This window comes from Nicotiana tabacum, chromosome 24 (assembly GCF_000715075.1).
Source record: "Nicotiana tabacum cultivar K326 chromosome 24, ASM71507v2, whole genome shotgun sequence".
NCBI lineage: Eukaryota > Viridiplantae > Streptophyta > Magnoliopsida > Solanales > Solanaceae > Nicotiana > Nicotiana tabacum.
The window spans coordinates 59,475,193-59,495,002 of NC_134103.1; the positions used below are offsets into that span (position 1 = coordinate 59,475,193).

General features: G+C 41.8%; 1 protein-coding gene across 2 annotated transcripts; it reads left to right on the forward strand.

Moving 5' to 3' along the window:
- The first annotated feature begins 5,610 nt into the window (after window positions 1-5,610).
- On the forward strand, window positions 5,611-19,713 carry LOC107773500 (organelle RRM domain-containing protein 6, chloroplastic). Of its 2 annotated transcripts, XM_075248260.1 has the most exons (5): window positions 5,611-5,981; window positions 6,069-6,137; window positions 6,752-6,858; window positions 7,041-7,154; window positions 19,205-19,713. In XM_075248260.1, exons 1-5 carry the CDS (start codon window positions 5,723-5,725, stop codon window positions 19,289-19,291), a joined length of 636 nt encoding a protein of 211 aa, XP_075104361.1. In that variant the 5' UTR covers window positions 5,611-5,722; the 3' UTR covers window positions 19,292-19,713. The 2 variants fall into 2 exon arrangements, with proteins under 2 accessions (XP_075104361.1, XP_016448395.1); XM_016592909.2 differs by lacking the exon at window positions 7,041-7,154 and having other exon boundaries at window positions 5,615-5,981.
- Window positions 19,714-19,810: the final 97 nt, after the last annotated feature.

Sequence of the window (19,810 nt, forward strand, 5' to 3'; positions counted from 1 at the left end):
TTGTGTGATGTTGGCTGAACTTCCTGGATCAACCAAAACACGCTTAATTTTAAAATCTAAAACATTGAGAGAGATTACTTAAGCATCATTGTGTGGCATAAGAAGTTCATCAACGTCTTCCTTTGTGAAGGTGATTTCATCGTCTGAGACTTCGCGAACCCTCTTGCCGTGAGTCACTGATATCATTGTTTCTGTTGTTGCTGAGAAAGTTACCTCAATGACCTCGCTTAATTCGAAGATCATGTTGATAGTTATCCGATGTGACCTTGCTGCCATCTTTGATGGCTCCGCTTTGTCCCGGCTTCAACCATAATTGTTTTTGGCGCGGTCACTTAAAAACTCTCTAAGATGACCATTCTTTAACAATGTCGCCACCTCCTCGTGAAGATGTCAGCAGTCCCCAGTTCTATGGCCGTGAGTCCCATGGAATTCACACCACAAACTAGGATACCTCTGGTTAGAATCCGATGGGATTGGTTTCGCAAAACCGTGCACCAATTCTACCAAGTTGAAGTTAAAGTTATAATTTGATAACCTGGGATATGCAGGATCTCAGGACCCTGGCACCTTTTTTTTTGCAACGACCTATTATTCCGGCCACGATTCAACCTTCTACTGGAAGAAAACCTATCCGATGACTTAAATCCTTTACTTCTACGCCCATCGAACCTCTCATACGGTAGAAAACGACCCCTAGAGGACCTCCGATCTACATCAAAGTCATTTTTAAACATATCCTAATTTTTAGTGCTACCCCGTCCCTTGGATGACATCGAAGATCAAAGTTGGTCATCTTCTATCCTTATCTTTGACTCGTAGAGATTGTGGACATCTGCCCATGTGGTTGCCTGGAACTCGAGCAAGCTCTCTTTCAATTTTCGGGAGGCATCAGAACTCAATGGATTGAGGCCCTTTGTGAATGCCTCTACTGCCCACTCATCCGAAATTGCTGGTAGCAGCATCCTTTCTTTCTAGAACTAGATTATGAATTCCCGCAGCAGCTCGGATTCTCCTTGCGAAATTCTGAATATTTCTACCTTTCTTGCTCCAGAGTGGTCTTTAATGAATGAATCTGCAATCATTTCGAAAGAATCGATTGAATGCTCAGGTAAGAGGGAATACCATGTCAGGGCCCCCTTCGTGAGGGTTTCACAAAACATTTTCAACAGAACCGATTGAATCTTATGTTGAGCCAAGTCATTTCCCTTCACTGTTGTGGTGTAGGTCATGATGTGCTCCTGCGAATCCGAAGTCCCATCATACTTTGGTACATCTGGCATTTTGAACCTCTTTGGGATCAACTCTGGTGCCGCACTTGGTTTAAACGGCAACTGCGTGTACCTTTTTGAATCCGGACTCTTCAACACCGGCGGAGCGCCCGACATCTGATCCATCCGAGCATTAAACCCCTTCACATTCTGATCCATTCACTCATTCATCTCTCTCATAAATCTCATGAGCTCAGTTTTGAATGGATCACTCAAGTTTTTATTCCCAGATACGCTACTGGTCCCTCCGGCTTCGTTGAAACCGACCTCATCCCTTAGAGTGTTATTATCGGTCCTTTGCGCCGTCTGATTTGTGGGAATGGTGGGAGGAACCAGGGTCCTTTCATTCTCATTGTTGGAGGCACCTCACATCGCCTATTGTAATTCCATCATCACACAATCTTGTCTTGAGAAGTGATCATGATTCCTCTTTGTTATTAACGGTTTCAATAACGTGTTCGTCCTCCAGATTATCAGGAGTTGGGCTCTGCAGATGCCGAGAATAGTGTCCCTCGCAAACTGGGGTAGTTTCATTCCCTTCGTTGCGGGTCTTGCTAATGGAATCATCACGCTGGGACACTTTTTCCCGTTCATCGCGTGCTCCAATGTTGTAAGCGTTGTTAACATCATTAGCTGCCATATCTAATTTTTACTGAGGAAAGAATCAAAACTTGCTAGTAACAAATGAATGGATCAAATCAATTATGCAGTTGTCTATGCCCCACGATGGGTGCCAAACTGTTTACCCATAAAACGATACAGTTAATTTTATAGTATGATTTATAGACAAGCGAATAAATTTGATCTAAAAATGATAAACAAATAATAACTATAATTAGATTAACAAACAAAAGTAAATGAGATAATAAGCCCGACTCCCAACTTAGCCTTTCCGAGAACAAGAGTAAAAAACTGTTGTAAAGCTATTTAATTTGAGCGTAACAAGATAGTTATAGCTTTTTACTGCAGAATATTTCCTGTCCTACAATGGTTGTTAGTCCTTCTATTTATAGCTCCGGTTAGGGAGACAAGATCCTAAAATCAAGCTCCTCTTGAATGAGAATAAATACGTCATTGATGAGTGCATAACGGTTGGCTTTAAATGCAGATATTCTCTATAACAGCTGCTCATTAAATGGTTATCCGATGTCAAAACCTTCGAATCTTTATTGTCGGCTATGCTCCCTTCGGGATCCATCCGATACCGGTTTCACACTTCTCACCCGATGCCAATTATTTGTTGACTCATCTTTTGCATGTCTTTGGTTCCATGTGTCGCTTCATCATTCGACCACTTGCCATCAACCAATTTCACTCCACAAAATATGGTGTCAACTTTATCAAAACATTAGTGCCACATAGGATTGGGATTCCACCTTGGACAAATTTAATGGAGGAGGGGTATAGTTGAACCATTTAGGTAACGACAGGGGTATTTGTCACGACCCGTAATCCTACCCTTGGGACCGTGATGGTGCCTAACATTTCACTTGCTAGGCAAACCAATATCCCAAAATCTGGAGTCACAAATACATGAGCATCTAGATCGCTACAGATAAAGTCTGAACAAAATACAACTGTTTGAAACTAAATAAATAGTAAAGATAGAATGGAAGGGGATTTCAGGGCTGCAGACGACTTGCAGCTATACCTCAAGTCTCCAAAAGTAGCTGAATCCGAGCAGTCTCGCTATGCGCCGCTGGGATCAACACCGGTATCTGCACAAGAAGTGCAAAAGTATAGCATGAATACAACCGACCCCATGTACTCTGTAAGTGCCGAGCCTAACCTCGACGAAGTAGTACGAGGCTATGGCAAGTCACTCACAAATAACCTATGCAAAATAATAATAATAATAATAATAATAACAGGAATAGAAATAAAGCAATAAACTCATATAAACATACTCGAAGGTCAACTACCAGAGAGCCCCAGAATAACAAAGTCTCAAGTCTCATATCACAATACCGAGGATAACTCTACAATCTCAAACAATTGCAACATATTAAATTTGTTACGGCGCACAATCCAATCCCACCATATCATCATCTGTTCATATCATAATATCCTTATTCCGTCATATCATTTTAATACCGTTTAATACCGTTGCAGCGTGCGACCGGATCCCAAACAATTTTAAATCAATAACATAAACAACTCAACAACAATATTTACAAAATATCAACAAAAACAAGGTGAAATATATAGAACAGTAAAGAACCACCAGAATAAACGGCGAATATCCAACATCTCGGAATCTCAAACTTTACCAATTCATTAGTACAGAACAGTTAAACGACTCACATAAGCAAAATAGCATAATAAAGTGCATCAAATAATATAAAAATAATAAAAGCAGGTAAAATATGTGACAATTAAAATATACAATTAAGGCAAGTAGAAACGGGTAGCAAATAAGCAGAAATCGTGTGAAAAATGAATAAATTAAGGCAAGTAATAATTAAATGACAAGTAACAAGTGTAGCATAGATGTCGAGTAAAAACACGTAACAGTTAAAGCATATAACAGGAAAGGACATGGAGTAAATGAAGACATAGAAATAAATGGCCTAATCCCGCATGGTATATCCCATAACGGCGCATATACACTCGCCACCTCGCATATACGCTGCTTTTCCCACATAATTAATATAGCAAATAATTCAACAAGTCCTAATTCTCTCACGACAAAGTTAGACACAACACTTACCTCTTTCCACAATCAAATCAACACCCAAACACGGCCTTTCCTTTAAAATTAGCCTCCAAACCAGTCAAATCTAGCCAGATATAGTTCAAATAATTCAAAATAAGCTTTAGAAACTACCCACGAGTGAAAATAATTCGATCTTTGATGAAATTAGAAAAAGTCAACCTCGAGCCCGCTTGGTCAAAACCTGAGATTCGGACCAAAACTCGATTACCCAAATTGTAAATCTCAATTTTACAAAATCCCCAAATTCTACCTGATTCCCTAATTTCTACCATGAAAAATCCTATTTAAAGGTTAAAATCAATGAGTGTTTATAGAAATGTAACAAAACAAGTTAAAATTTACTAACTAATGAAGTTGGGATGAAAAACTTCTTCAAAATCGCCTCTAGGCCGAGCTCTAACTTCAAAATGATAAACAATGGTTCAAACCCTGACTTTTGGATTTAATACCTGGGCGTCAGGTGTTCATTGCGTTTGCGAAGCCCCTGACGCGTTCGCGAAGAGCAGCGGCCAAAAGGCTTTCGCATTCACGAGGTACTCTTCGCGTTCACGAAGGCTTAACTCCCCACATGCCTTCGCATTCGTGAACCAGGGCCCGCATTCGCGTAGAGTAACCGCCTGATCTTCCCCCATATCCCACAACTCTTCGCGTTCGCGAGAGGCATGTCGCATTCGCGAAGGGTAAGCCCCCTCTGCTTCGCATTCGTGACCAGCTTCTCGCGTTCATGATGAACAATCCGCCCCAGCCCCAAACTTCCCCTTCGCGATCGCGAAGCACAACACACCAGACACCAGAACCTGCTGTTGCACAAGTTCAAAAATGACCCGAAACCTATCCGAAACTCATGCGAACCACTCAAGCTCCAAACCAAACATGCACACAAGTGTAATAACATCATTTAAACTCGCTCACGCGATCAAATCACCAAAATAACATCTAGAACCACAAATCGGACATCAAAACGCATGAAATTCAATAGAAAACTCAAGAACTTCAAAAATCACAACCAAGCGTCTAAATCCTATCAAACCAACTCCGAATTGTACTAAATTTTGCAGACAAGTTTCAAATAGCAAAACGGACCTATACTAAGTCCCAAAATCAAAATCTGAACGCGATAGCCATAAAGTCAATCTACGGTCAAACCTAGGAAGTTTTCAAACTTTGAAATTACTAGCTTTAGGCAAAACAGTCAAATCAACCTAGGGACCTCCGAATTTAGTTTCGGGCATACACATAAGTCCAAAATTACAATACGGACCTACCAGAATTGTCAAAATACCGATCCGGGATCAACTCATGTTGACCGTAGTCAACTCAAGTTGTTTTTAAAATCAAAAATCATATTTTCTTCAAATTTTTACATAAAATTTGAAACATCAAATGAAGCTAATGGAGGTCTCGGAACACGGAGTTAAAGGCTAGTACTCAAAATGACATATCGGATCGTCACACATAGCCTTTGAGAGTACTTACATTTCTCGAACAAGTGATCATAGGTTCAACATAGTAAACGGGCACCTTTGGCGAAGGAAATTTAAATAAGGAGTTTCGATAGATATACATAGATAAATATAAATATAATCAAATAGATAAATAAATAATACTAGTAAAGTTGTTTGAAGAACTGTGATACCATTATTTTCTGTGACTCGTATAGGGTATACGTGCAGAAGTAAGCGCACGACCCATTATCCATTTTCATTGCTCTCGACTCTACGCTGAACTGTGGCGAAAAATGGTGGCATTGTTCGCTAGCGCTAATGTGTATGCACCGCTACCACTGTGGTCTTCCATTAGAAAAGAATCAAAGTATCTTTTCCATTGTCACCCAACAATTCACAGTCAACATTTCTCCTCCTCTTCTTCTTCTTCGTCGTCGTCGTTATCAATTCAGCCCCCAACTCGTTATTTCCAAATTGTATCTTGTTATCCTCTGTCTTCTTCCCCAACGACTCGCTTCAACTTCAATCCCTCTACCAAGCTCTTTGTCAGTGGTCCGTTCTCTTTTACTATAGTTTTTTCCATTTCGTTACATTTGCTATTTCCATTTTTACTTTTTTGTTAATAATTTCATTTTGTAGGACTCTCATTTCGTACAACTGAAGAGAGCTTAAGAAATGCCTTCAAGGACTTCGGGGAGATCGTGGAAGGTGATAATATCCCTTCTTTTCTCTCATCATTTAGCAAGCAAATCTTGCTGTTGTACCCTGTGCTTACTTTGCTGTACCTTGCAATGAAGTTGCTCTCATATTGTACTCTGTGCTCACTTTCTTGCAATGAAGTTGCTCTCATATTGTACTCTGTGCTCACTTTGTTCTACCTTGCAATGAAATTGCTCTCTTCACTAACCAAAATGAGCACTCATTTGACAAATGCTGCTGTTGTACTCTGTGCTGTCTTTGTTATACCTTGCAATGCTATTGTTATCTTAACTAACCAAAATGAGCACTCATATGACAATTGTTGCTGTTGTACTCAGTGCCAACTCAATTGTACCGTACAATAAAGTTTTATTCACAATAGAGTAAAACTTGCAACTAGCATATTACAACAACAACAACAACAAAAAACCAGTATAATCCTACTAGTGGGGTCTGGGGAGGTTAGTGTGTACGCAGACCTTACCCCTACCTGGGGTAGAGAGGCTGTTTCCGGTAGACCCTCGGCTCTCTCCCTCCAAGAACTCCCCACCTTGCTCTTGGGGTGACTCGAACTCACAACATCTTAGTTTATTAAAATTCCTAAAACATGTATATATTTGCAGTGAATTTGGTGATGGACAAAATTGCCAACAGACCAAGAGGATTTGCTTTCCTTCATTATGCTACGGAGGAGGAATCACAGAAAGCAATTGAGGGAATGCATGGCAAGGTAATACCAGCATTCATCCTTAGCTAAATAGAATGTAACTCTGTCATAGAACATGTTGTTCACTAAAGAATCTATTGGCATATAGTGTAAAATCTTTTCTACAAATCTTATACGTGTCGGAGTCAGCCCACAGAATGCCCGAATGAAAGACTCATATAAAATTAACTAACGCTATTGTCTAGGACCACCTTGTCTTGCTTTGGAAACATATCAAAGGTTCATTGAAACTAAGTAGCAGTAAATTTATGGAAAGCATTTGCTGTTGCACTCTTTGGTCTACTTCTTTTGAAATCGAGGTAAGGTTTTAGCATCGGTTTGACTTTTTACAATATTAAATCGGGTCAAACAACAATGGATAAACGGTGAAGGGGACCGGTAAAAAGGAGTGAGTTTTAAATTGAGCCATGTGCAGAATTAGGAGATAAAATATTATAATGATTTACCGTTTGGACCAAGAGGAAAATTTAGCCCATTTTGATAATGACAGGGTTTTATTTGACCCTTAGACCATTTTGCATAGCCCAGGGACAAATGTGGACCTTTCCTTATAATCATTCCTATCATTTTTATTGTCAAAGGTAACAAATATTTGTTATAGAACAATCTTTTTATCTCCATGTTTTCAAACACGGAAAACCCTTCTAAGTAGTGCAACCTTAAAAGAGACTTATGGCCCTCAAACAGTCTACAGACAAAAACAACTACTATGACTTAATCCCAAACAAGTTGGTGTAAGGCTCAAACAAAAGTCTACTGCTTTGTGCAAGTCCTTTTTGATGCTCTTTCACACACCTGATATGTTTAGTCATTGTACAAGGGCATAAATGATGAGACACAAGCTTGGATTAAAACTTGGGAATATACATAAGTTGCACCTTGAAGTTGTCCCCAAAACTCAATTATACACTTAAACTTTGCGGGCGGCCTTTTACCTCCCTATTCTTATTTGAAGTGGAACTAAGACCCCCATAAGTGACAAAATGGCAAAAAATGTGATGTTCGCCCACATCAGGCACGTGAAAAGCTATAAATACGCCTAATTGATAAAATTGTCTGGCAACTAGGACCATTTAAAATATGACAAGCGGAAGATGGGGTCCATTTATTATTTTTCCAACTATGCAAAAGTAAAAAATATGAGGAAAGAAAAAGAAATAAGTTTGACCTCTTTCCTCCTTCAACCCCCCCGCCTTTCTCTTTTTCAGTTAAGGTTTCTGGACACTTTTCCTAACAAAGTCTCAATCTTTTCTTTTTTGAACAATGCATCTCTATTTGCAAGTCCCAAAGTTATTATTTATATGGAGAAAGAGCTGATGGAGCGTAAGATTCTTGAGCTGGAAAGTTTCATTGAAACTGGGTGTCTGCATTTTTCTTAAAGAAGCTTTGTGTATTTGAGGAATGTGCTTGATGTATATGATTTTTTATTTTTTTGGTTTGTATGGTTCAAGATGAAAATCAGCCTAAGATAATTAAGCCCAAGTCATTAAACAAGAATAATTGCTTGATTTTCTTCATTAGCTTCATCGAGTGTCCACTGGCCGGAAAATCGAACTCCAGCGACCTTATTTTTTCCGGTGAAGAAGAACTCCTAAGGCTCTTTTAGCTCCTATTCACTTTTGCTGCATTGCCTTCTTTCGTCATCAAACATCTCCTCCTCCATCCCCTTCACCTTCTTCCACCTTACGCCGGTGTCCTTCCCTCTTCAACGTCGCCAAACTGCTGCATTTTACTGAAGCAAGAACTCAAACAATTCAAAGCCCACTGTGTGAGTGATAAACAAATAACTCTTTTTTGAAAGTTTTGTAGGTTTCAATTGAAATGGAAAAAAATAGTACTCCTACATGATTTTCTGAAAAGTGCGAGAGGAAGAAGAAAAAAATAGTGAAAGAATTGATAGAAGAGAAAATACACGTTTCAGTGTATGTAACACACAACAACAACAAACACAGTATAATCCCACAAGTGGGGTTTGGGGAGGGTAGTGTGTACACAGACCTTACCCCTACCTTATGAAGATAGAGAGGCTGTTTCCGGTAGACCCTCAGCTCAAGGAACAGTAAACTAAATCAACAAACAATAGCAACAACAAAGTAATAGGTTAATGAAAGCGAATAATATAACATGTACTAATAACGAACCAGGAATAAGCAAATACAACAATAGGACTAGTTTTACTGACAAGCCTAGGAGAGACTCGGGCAACTAATCTGTCAACCTTCAACCCTAATACTCGTCCTCCACGCCTTTCTATCGAGGGTCATGTCCTCGGTAAGCTGAAGCAGTGACATGTCCTGTCTAATCATCTCACCCCAGTACTTCTTAGGCCTACCCCTACCCTTCCTCAGATCTGCCATGGTCAACCTCTCACACCTCCTAACCGGGACAGCTATATCTCGCCTCATCACGTGCCCGAACCATCTCAGCTTCGATTCTCACAACTTGTCCTCCACATGGGCCACTCCCACCATGTCCCTAATAATTTCGTTCCTAATCTTGTCTTTCTTGGTATGTCCACACATCCATCTCAACATCCTTATTTTCAGCTACTTTCATCTTCTGGACATGGGACTTCTTGACGGGCCAGCACTCAGCCCAATACAACATAGTCGGACTAACCACCACTCTGTAGAACTTGCCTTTAAGTCTTGGTGGCATATTTTTATCACACAAAACCCCGGATGCAGGCCTCCATTCGACACTGGCCTTTTAAAATCTAGGCATTGCTTTTCAAGGGGGTGTTAGCTCCACTTCAAACAAGAATAAGGGGTAAAAGATCGCCCTCAAAACTTTTTGAGACAACTTCAAGGTGCAATTTATGTATTTTCCCCTTTCCTGCTTTTGTCTTTTTGTCCAGCAAAATTCAATATATGTGCATACCAATGGATCAGTAACTGCTTTGAGGTCAATATATGTGGACCCATGAAGTTCCTCTTTGTATAGATGATTGGATGTTATTTATAGAGAGTCATAGTTTTATGTAGGTCTCTACTTTTTGGTATACCCCTTGTATACGAGTTTTTATGCCCAATTTTGGTCAATAAAATTTATTGCTTTGTTAAAAAAAAAATGTATGTATTACATATTTTTGGGGTCGAAGTTAGATGTCCCAATGGAGATATACAGTAAACAAAAAATAAGGTTGGTGACTTTATTTGTCAAGTGGATGCCTGACAAGTTCAGACATTAGATACAGATCTTGGTGCAGGTTTAGCCAATTTTCATATGGCTTCCCGTCATTTATTGTTTGATAGATTGATAAATGAACGCTATTAGTTCTTCAGAATAGATAACAACCCTACATCTACATTAGCAGATAGAGGATTTTGTGTGCGTGGAAGATCAGCTACTGGTCATCCGTGAAGCAAGTCATCTTTATGTCACATGATACTGTATGGCAATTGATTTTCAATAAAATACTGTAAGCTGCGTGATGATAGTTTCTTTTTAGAATAAGACTAAGTTCTTTATACACCTGTCTAGGATAGTATACCACCTAAAGGATATAAACCACAGAGAAGATATTGAAAGAAGTGAGTTGGCCATGTCATAAGCTCTGGTAACATGTCAATCTTTTTGCTGATTGTTTTTGTGATAATTTTTGGTAATTTCAGTGTTAACTCTTAGGGTTTCAGAGTCATTGACTTCATTACATTGCTAGTGATATGTCCAAATTCCAAACTATCAATTAGGACTATTTCAATTATTCAACAATTTGAAGAGTTCAGAAATCTTTAGAACAAGTTAACTTTATTGTAAAAATAAAGGGCAATCCGGTGCACGGAGCATCCCATGTTCATGCAGGCCGGGGAAAGGGCTGCACCCAAAGGGATGTAATGTAGGTAGCCTACCCTTATACAAGCATCAGTGGCTGATTCCACGGCTCGAACTCGTGACCTACAGGTGTCACGGGGACAACTTTACTGTTGCTCCAAGGTTCCCCTTCTTTTATTATAAAAATAATTCCGATAAACATGTATGCAAACAGTGAAAACTGAGTTTGCAACCAACTTTTTTTCCCAAACCAATGCATTAATATCTTTGGATGTTTGAATATGTATATGGTCAAAACCGTTTTCAACCTTCGTACGATTGGTGAAAATAGACCGAAGAACATCTTCATAATATCGAGGTGAGATTTGAAGAAGGCACGAACAAGTTTCGAGTTTCGGAGTCAGATTAAATATCGAGCTCGACACCATTATCGAGCTCGAGTCCAAATCGAACTATACTGAGAAGCGACGGAATCGAGTTTAAGAGCCAGAGGCCAACCAATACCGAGTCCAAGTCAATACCGGACCCCGAGTCGGCATCGAGCTCAAACCCGCATCGAGCTCTAAAACTGGAAATCGACCAATACCGAGTCCGATCAAGATCGAGCTCATAGACAAGAGCCGTTACAGCCGCACTAAGGGAGAAAATCTCGGCGGGAATTAGAGAAAAGCTGATTTATCATGGGTTCTCCACTATATATTTTTAATTATATCTAAAGTAGGATCCCCCACTATAAAAGGGATGGCTATATTTCTGTAAAGGGGGAAGTTTGGCATACATTGTAACTCAGATATCATATTGAAGAATTATCCCTTTTTAGCTTCATAGATTGATTCATTTTGCTTAATCCATAAATCATCTTCCTTTCAACCCGGTTTGAATCTTTTCTTTATAGTTAATATTCGATATTTCTATTTACTTTTACGATTTGTGTCAAGTTATACCACATACCCTTAGAACTACATACAAATTCAACTCTATCCGTTTTTCGAGTAAACAGTTTGGCGCCCACCGTGGGGCTAAGGATAACAATGGTTATTTGATACGAATCTGCAAAACACACCATTTTATGCTTGTTTTCGGAAGTGCCTTTGATTTCGGATTAGCAACGACGAGCTCTCAAATTAAATGGCCTTACCTATCGACAACGAAGCCGGCCTTCAAGGTGAGAACAACAACTTGACGCCCAGGGTCGGAATGCCGCTTGTCGACGCCGTTGGAGCTCGAATCGAAGTGCCATTAGACATTAATTCGCATGTGGCCATTGAGACAAACCTACGTTCTGAACCTGAAAATAGCATTCATGGTGGTACTCGATCTGCATTTCGAGATACCCATAACGTTGTGGAAAACGAAATCAGCTTACGTATGATTTTCGAAATGTTGCAAGCTCAACAGGCAACAATAGCTCAATTGCAGAGTCAAACCCAGGTACCGAGCAGGCCGGAGCCCAATCCACCCCGAGAAGTCACCCACAGAATGGAACCAGCTATAGTAAGGTCAAATGAGCAAAAGTCGGGGGCTAATCCCGAAATTGCTAAGATGTTCGAAGAACTGACCAAACGAATAGAATCAGGAGAAAGGAGGATCGAGGCAAACGACAAAAAGGTGGAAACATATAACTCTAGGGTTGATCGGATCCCGGGGGCACCACCGATATTGAAGGGCTTAGATTCCAAAAAATTTACCCAAAAGCCTTACCCCCCGAGCGCGGCTCCTAAACCGATTCCAAAGAAGTTTCGCATGCCCGAGATTCCTAAATATAATGGAACGACCGATCCCAACGAACATGTCACCTCTTACACATGTGCCATCAAAGGGAACGATATAGAGGACGATGAGATCGAATCTGTATTATTGAAAAAATTCGGTGAAACCCTGACAAAGGGAGCAATGATATGGTATCATAATTTACCGTCTAACTCTATCGATTCTTTTGCTATGCTTGCAGATTCTTTCGTAAAAGCACATGCTGGGGCCATAAAGGTCGAGACCAAGAAGTCGGACCTATTCAAGGTAAGACAAAAGGATAATGAGATGCTAAGAGAATTCGTATCTAGTTTCCAAATGGAACGAATGGATCTACCACCAGTCACGGACGATTGGGCTGTTCAAGCTTTCACTCAAGGTCTAAACGAACGAAGCTCGATGGCTTCACGGCGGCTGAAGCATAACCTGATCGAGTACCCAGCTATTACTTGGGCCGATGTGCATTCGATATCAATCCAAAATAAGAGTCGAAGACGACCAGTTGGGTTCTGGGTCCGTTATTAAAAGGGCTACCAACCATAGATCGATCAGAGACCGATACCGGCCGTATAGTGGAAATCCTACAAGCTCGGTGTGATAAACGACAATCAACTACCAAGCAATCAGAACGTGTCACGCCTAAAACAATACTACTGCTAAGGTACGACCCCCCCTTCCCGTTCAATTATATTTCGAAACTAACCCTTGCAGGTGTTCGACCAAAGATAGGGATGGATTATTCAACTCGAAGCCTTTAGGCCAGAAAGCACGCGTTGCACTCTTTTTCCCTTAGACCGGTTTTTTCGCCATCACGACCTATAGGTGAAATTGGGTCGTGACAGTGCTAACTTGGAACAATTCAACAGTATCTGAGGCCTCCTTACAATCAACCTCGAATACTGGGGGCATTGTCATCGAATATATCAACGATGATTATCAAGTTCGGTGCAAAGGAAGTTACTTCGCTACTTCATGGCAACAGGGTCTCAACAGGAAAAGTTGTAAGGGTCAAATGGTCAAACGAGCCATGTCCATGTAGTTGGCCCGAGCCCTGACACAAAACATAAACACATGTATAATGACTTACAAAGAAAAATTTCTTTTTTACCGATATCTTATATCCAAGAAAAATTCCTCTATTTCGAGATCTATTATGCAAACAGGCTTAAGGGCCGACCATTACCCTATAAATCGGAGACTGCCAACCGAAAAGTCAACGAGTTCGAGCAACACTCACTCGACTATAAAGCCTAAGGGCTACCCCGACACGAGTTCGAGCAACCATTCTCACTCGGGGACTATCTACGAAGCCCAAGGGCTACAAAACATTTCGAGTTCGAGCAATCACTCACTCGACCATTAAACCTACGGGCTACATCACTTCGAGTTTGAGCAAGCACTCACTCGACTACTAAGTCTACGGGCTACATTACTTCGAGTTCGAGCAATCACTCACTCGACCATTAAGCCTACGGGCTACATCACTTCGAGTTCGAGCAAGCACTCACTCGACTATTAAGCCTACGGACTACCTTACTTCGAGTTCGAGCAATCACTCACTCAACTATTAAGCCTACGGGCTACATTACTTCGAGTTCGAGCAATCACTCACTCGACTACTAAGCCTACGGGCTACATCACTTCGGGTTCGAGCAAGCACTCACTCGACTACTAAGCCTACTGGCTACATTACTTTGAGTTCGAGCAATCACTCATTCGACCATTAAGCCTACGAGCTATATCACTTCGAGTTCGAGCAATCACTCACTCGACTGTTAAGCCTACGGGCTACCTTACTTCGAGTTCGAGCAATCACTCACTCGACTGTTATGGCTACGGGCTACCTTACTTCGAGTTCGAGCAATCACTCACTCGACTACTAAGCCTACGGGCTACATCACTTCGAGTTCGAGCAAGCACTCACTCGACTACTAAGCCTACGGGCTACCTTTCTTCGAGTTCGAGCAAAGCACTCACTCGACTATTAAGCCTACGGGCTACCATACTTCGAGTTCAAGCAATCACTCACTCGGCTATTAAGCCTACGGGCTATCTTATTTCAAGTTCGAACAATCACTCACTCGACTATCAAGCCTACGGGATATATTTTTTCGAGTTCGAGCAAAGCACTCACTCGACCTCTAGGCCTACGAGCTACCTTTCTTCTAGTTCGAGCAAAGCACTCACTCGACTATTAAGCCTATGGGCTACCTTAATTCGAGTTCGAGCAATTACTCACTCAACTATTAAGCCTACGGGCTACCTTTCTTCGAGTTCGAACAATCACTCACTCGACTATCAAGCCTACAGGCTATATTTCTTTGAGTTCGAGCAAAGCACTCACTCGACCTCTAAGCCTACGGGCTATACTACTTCGAGTTCGAGCAATCACTCACTCGACCTCTAGACCTACGGGCTATATTACTTCGAGTTCGAGCAATCAGTCACTCGACTACTAAGCCTACGGGCTACCTAATTTCGAGTTTGAGCAAGCACTCATTCGGTTATAAAGGCTACAAGGTCCGAATTCGATCAAATTGCCTAAAGCCTTATGAAAGCCTTCATAAGGCATGAATGAAACAAAATCTTCACAAGGCAGAGAATAAAACAGAGGCAAGTCGGGAAAAGAAAAGATCTTTATATATATATATATATATATACAAGAGTGTTTACAACGTCCAAACAGGACCCTACACAAAAAACCAAAATGGAATCTAAGGGCTAAGTTTCTTGGTTATCTCCGGGGGCGGTCTCTTCTCCATCAGGCTCCTCCCCGCTCTCGGACCCACTCTTGCTCCCATCATCATCATCATCGGAAGCCAAGGCTCCAGCATCGACTTCGAGCTCTTTAGCCCTTTTTATCTCTTCGGTGAGATCGAACCCTCGAGCATGGATCTCCTTGAGGGTCACCCTCCGAGATTGGCATTTGACAAGTTCAGCAACCCAATGTGCTCGAGTTTTAGCGGTCTCGACTGCCTCTCTTGCTTGTACCTGAGCAGCTTCAGCATCGGCCCGATAGACGGCCACGAATGCATCCGCATTGGCCTTTGCTTTTTCGGCGTCAGATTTGGCCTTGGCAAGTTCGGAGGCCAACCGAGCCTCGAGCTCCGATATTTTTCTTGCTTGAATCGAGCTCTTCTCCTTCATGCTTTGAAGTTGGTTTTCAGCCGATGATAATTGGGCTCGAGCAGTTTCTTTTTATGCGGCAAGACGGTCCATGCCATCTTTCCATCCCAAGGTCTCCGCCCTTATCATATCGACCTCCTCACGAAGCTTCCCAATCACCTCAAGCTTCTGCTGCAGCTGTGAGATCGAAATATTAGCCACCGTTCTAGAATCGAGCCCATGGGTGTTTAAGATTACCATTACCTGCTTGGTCAGGTCGGTCTGGTCTTGTTGAGCCTTGGCCAATTCAGCTCGGAGGCCCTTGATTTCTTCTTCCCTTTGTCCGAAGAGGAGCCTAAGGGCGTTCCTCTCCTCCGTGACCCGTCGGAGGTCGGCCTCGTACCGACGCAGCTCAGCTCGAGATCGAGAACATGCTTCTCGATGAACCGCTGCGGCCTACGAAGAAAGAAGAAAAGAAGTTAGAAAAAAAATAGCAAACATGAAAGTGGTATCAACGAAGGGAGTTAGAGCTTACCCGATTCAGAGCTTGTTGCACTTCACAAAAAAGGCCCGACACATCACTAGGGCCAGCAACATCCTTGACACCAGTAAACAAATCACGGAAGGGGTCCTCCCCTTCATGAGACCGGTCTACCTCGAGGGCCCCCAAAGCTTGGACTTCCCGAATCGCCCCTTCCGAAAAAGCAGGGAGAGTGGACGAGTCTCCGATTACTATTGCCCCAAGCGACTCGCTTGGGGCGTTCTCCTCAGTTCAGAGAGCTTCAGGGCCGGCCCCTTCAGATATACCCACCGTTTGTTGACTTCGGTGGGAAGCATCCTCGATCTCTAATGATTCGGGGACTTTGCCCGATTCTTTCTCCGATACCCCCTCAGTTCGAGGCGGAGCTTCATAAACCACCATCGATCCAGCTGCCTTTCGGGCATCGATGGTTTTCTTAACTCGGGCTTCCAGTACGGACCCGTCAACTTCTTCTTCTTCTTCATCTTCATCCCTCAGATGCCGAACGGATTCTTCGGTCAGAGGGATAAGTTTCCTCCTCGGCTTACGAGTTGTCCTTGTCTTGGGTTCTGGATCCTCGAAAGTGGAGGCCCGTTTTCTCTTATTGGCCTTCGTCGGTTTCGGAACCGGGGCCGAAGTCTCTTCCTCACCGGACGGGGCCCTCATAACCGCATCTTTGCCCAAGCCTACACACAAGAAAATTGGTTAAGTATATGGAAAACATTCTGTTCGAACCAACAAAGGCATGAGAAAGAGGCTTACCATGATTTTTGGCCTCCCATTGGCCCTTTGACAAATCACGCCACGAGCGCTCGGCGTATACAGAGGTCGAAGCCAGGGCCTGTACCCAGCTCTTAAGGCCGGGAACAACACCGGGCATCCAAGCAACCGCTATATCACGAAAAAAAGATATCGGTGAGAAAGAGATAAAAGGAGCAAAGCAATAAGAGCTAACAATCGAAATATACTTACGCTTCATGTTCCACTCCTCAGGGAATGGCATCTGCTCGGCCGAGATCAGATCGGAGGTCTTCACTCGCACGAACCTGCCCATCCAACCCCGGTCCTTGTCCTCGTCTATGCTCGAGAAGAGCACTTTGTTAGCCCGACGCTGGAGTTTTATTAGCCCACCTCGATAGATGCGGGGATTGTACAATTTGATAAGGTGGTCGAGGGTGAAAGGCATCCCCTTGATCCTATTCACAAAAAAGCGGATCAGAATAACGATCCGCCAAAAGGAAGGATGGATTTGGCCTAGGGTTATTCGGTATTGGCGGGAAAAATCGATAACGATAGGGTCGAGGGGGCCCAATGTGAAAGGGTATGTATACACACTTAAAAACCCTTTCACATAAGTAGTAATATCTTCTTCGGGAGCCGGGATTATCACTTCTATTTTCTCCCAGTTACAATCTTTTCTCAGCTGCTCGAGGTGTCCCTTAGTTATCGAGCACATATACTTCGATACTGGTTCACATCGACCAGGAACCGATGAGGCTTTATCGACCTTAAAATCGGAGGTAAGAACATACTCCCGGGGAACACACTCCCCGGGAACACACTCCTCAGGCCGTGGTTCCACCGGTGTTTTGACAGCGGCAGACTGTGAAGAAGCTTTTTCTTTGTAAGGAACGGTTTTTGATGTTTTCACCATTTTGGATTTAAAAATCGAAAAAGGAAGGAGATAACAAAGATCTGATGTTTTAAAGAAAGATTTTTCAGTAAAAATCACAGATTTATAGATGAACTCAGAAGATGCAAGAAAGAACTTTAGAGAATTTGGAGATTGGAGATGTAAAAGTGATAAATGGTAAAGAAAGGGGCTATTTATAGATTGAGCAACGTCGGTTCAGTATCAACAGTGGCCGACCATCGTCTGACACGCATTAAATGCCTTGGTAAACTAAACCGACGGGACAACTATCACGTACGTCATGATCGAGCTCGAATCGTTGGGAAATCATATCGTTTCTCGCCACATCCTTCCCGAGAAACGAGGGGACTATCTGTATACGGTCAAAACCGTTTTCAACCTTCGTACGATTAATGAAGATGGACCGAAGAGCATCTTCATAATATCGAGGTGAGATTTGAAGAAGGCACGAACAAGCTTCGAGTTTCGGAGTCAGATTAAATACCGAGCTCGACGCCATTATCGAGCTCGAGTCCAAATCGAACTATACTGAGAAGCGACGAAATCGAGCTTAAGAGCCAGAGGCCAACCAATACCGAGCCCAAGTCAATACCGGATCCCGAGTCGGCATCGAGCTCAAACCCGCATCGAGCTCTAAAACTGAAAACCGACCAATACCGACCAATACCGAGTCCGATCAAGATCGAGCTCATGGACAAGAGCCATTACAGCCGCACTAAGGGAGAGAATCTCGGCGGGAATTAGGGAAAAACTGATTTATCATGGGTTCTCCACTATGTATTTTTAATTATATCTAAAGTAGGATCCCCCACTATAAAAGGGATGGCTATATTTCTGTAAAGGGGGAAGTTTGGCATACATTGTAACTCAGATATCATACACTCCCATATTGAAGAATTATCCTTTTTTAGCTTCATAGATTGATTCATCTTGCTTAATCTATAAATCATCTTCCTTTTAACCCGGTTTGAATCTTTTCTTTATAGTTAATATTCGATATTTCTATTTACTTTTACGATTTGTGTCAAGTTATACCACATACCCTTAGAACTACGTACAAATTCAACTCTTTCCGTTTTTCGGATAAACAGAAGAAAATGCCGTCTTTTGGAGTTTGGATAAACTGTGCGCTATGCAACTGTACGAACGTTGTAGGGGGAGTAAATATTTCAATTTTCAGTCAATTTCTAACTTCGGAAATAGCCTCTCTACCCTCAGGGTAGGGGTAAGCTCAGCGTACACACTACCCTCCCCAGACCCCACATGTGAGATTATATTGGGTTGTCGTTGTTGTTGTTTTCTAACTTGATCCTAACCTCAAGTTATATTGTTCCCAAATTCATCTTGTACATCTCGATACATAAAAATGAATGCTTAGTAATTTACATAGTATCAAATGTATTTTCATTACATTTTCAAAAGAACCTAATGGCAAATGCATTAGACACTCTTGTATCCTCATTTGCAAATTGGAAAACGCTAGGCGTCATTGTTGCTTCATGGAGTTGTTTTTTGTTGAGTATATCCTAAAAAACTGCCATTTTCAGTTTCTGGATGGCAGGGTAATATTTGTTGAAGTCGCTAAGCCTAGATCTGAACTTCGTCGAGGCCCTAATCAAAATAAAAGACAATGATGTAGGCATGCATCCCTAATCAAGACTCATCTCCAAGGTCCATAATAACTGTTATGAGGGAGGAATGAATAGTGGACGGCTTCATTTAATCATCGTGCATCTACACTTTTATCAGAATGTTTCTGCTCAACTTGCTCTACCGAGGGATGAAGATTGCTTACTTCGATACAAGCAAAATTAATCTGGACGCAAAATGGTGATAATCATTGATTCATTATTGCATTTCCAATCCTCTCTCACACAATTGTGCAATTACTAACATGTAGTGCTTGTTGTACATGAAACCAGCTATTTGATGTGAGGCCAAAAATTTGGCAGCACAGCTTTTCTTAATTATATAACTCCATTTGTTTGTACCATAAACTCTGAGAAGACAGACTCTTCTTGTTGGTGGAGGAAATCTAAGAAAGCCCTTCCTTTTAGCTAATTCTAAGTTTGTGCTAGTCATGTATGTTAATGCATTTCCCGTTATGTCACTAGATAATAGATAGCTACAGTATATTATATATCCTGCAGATC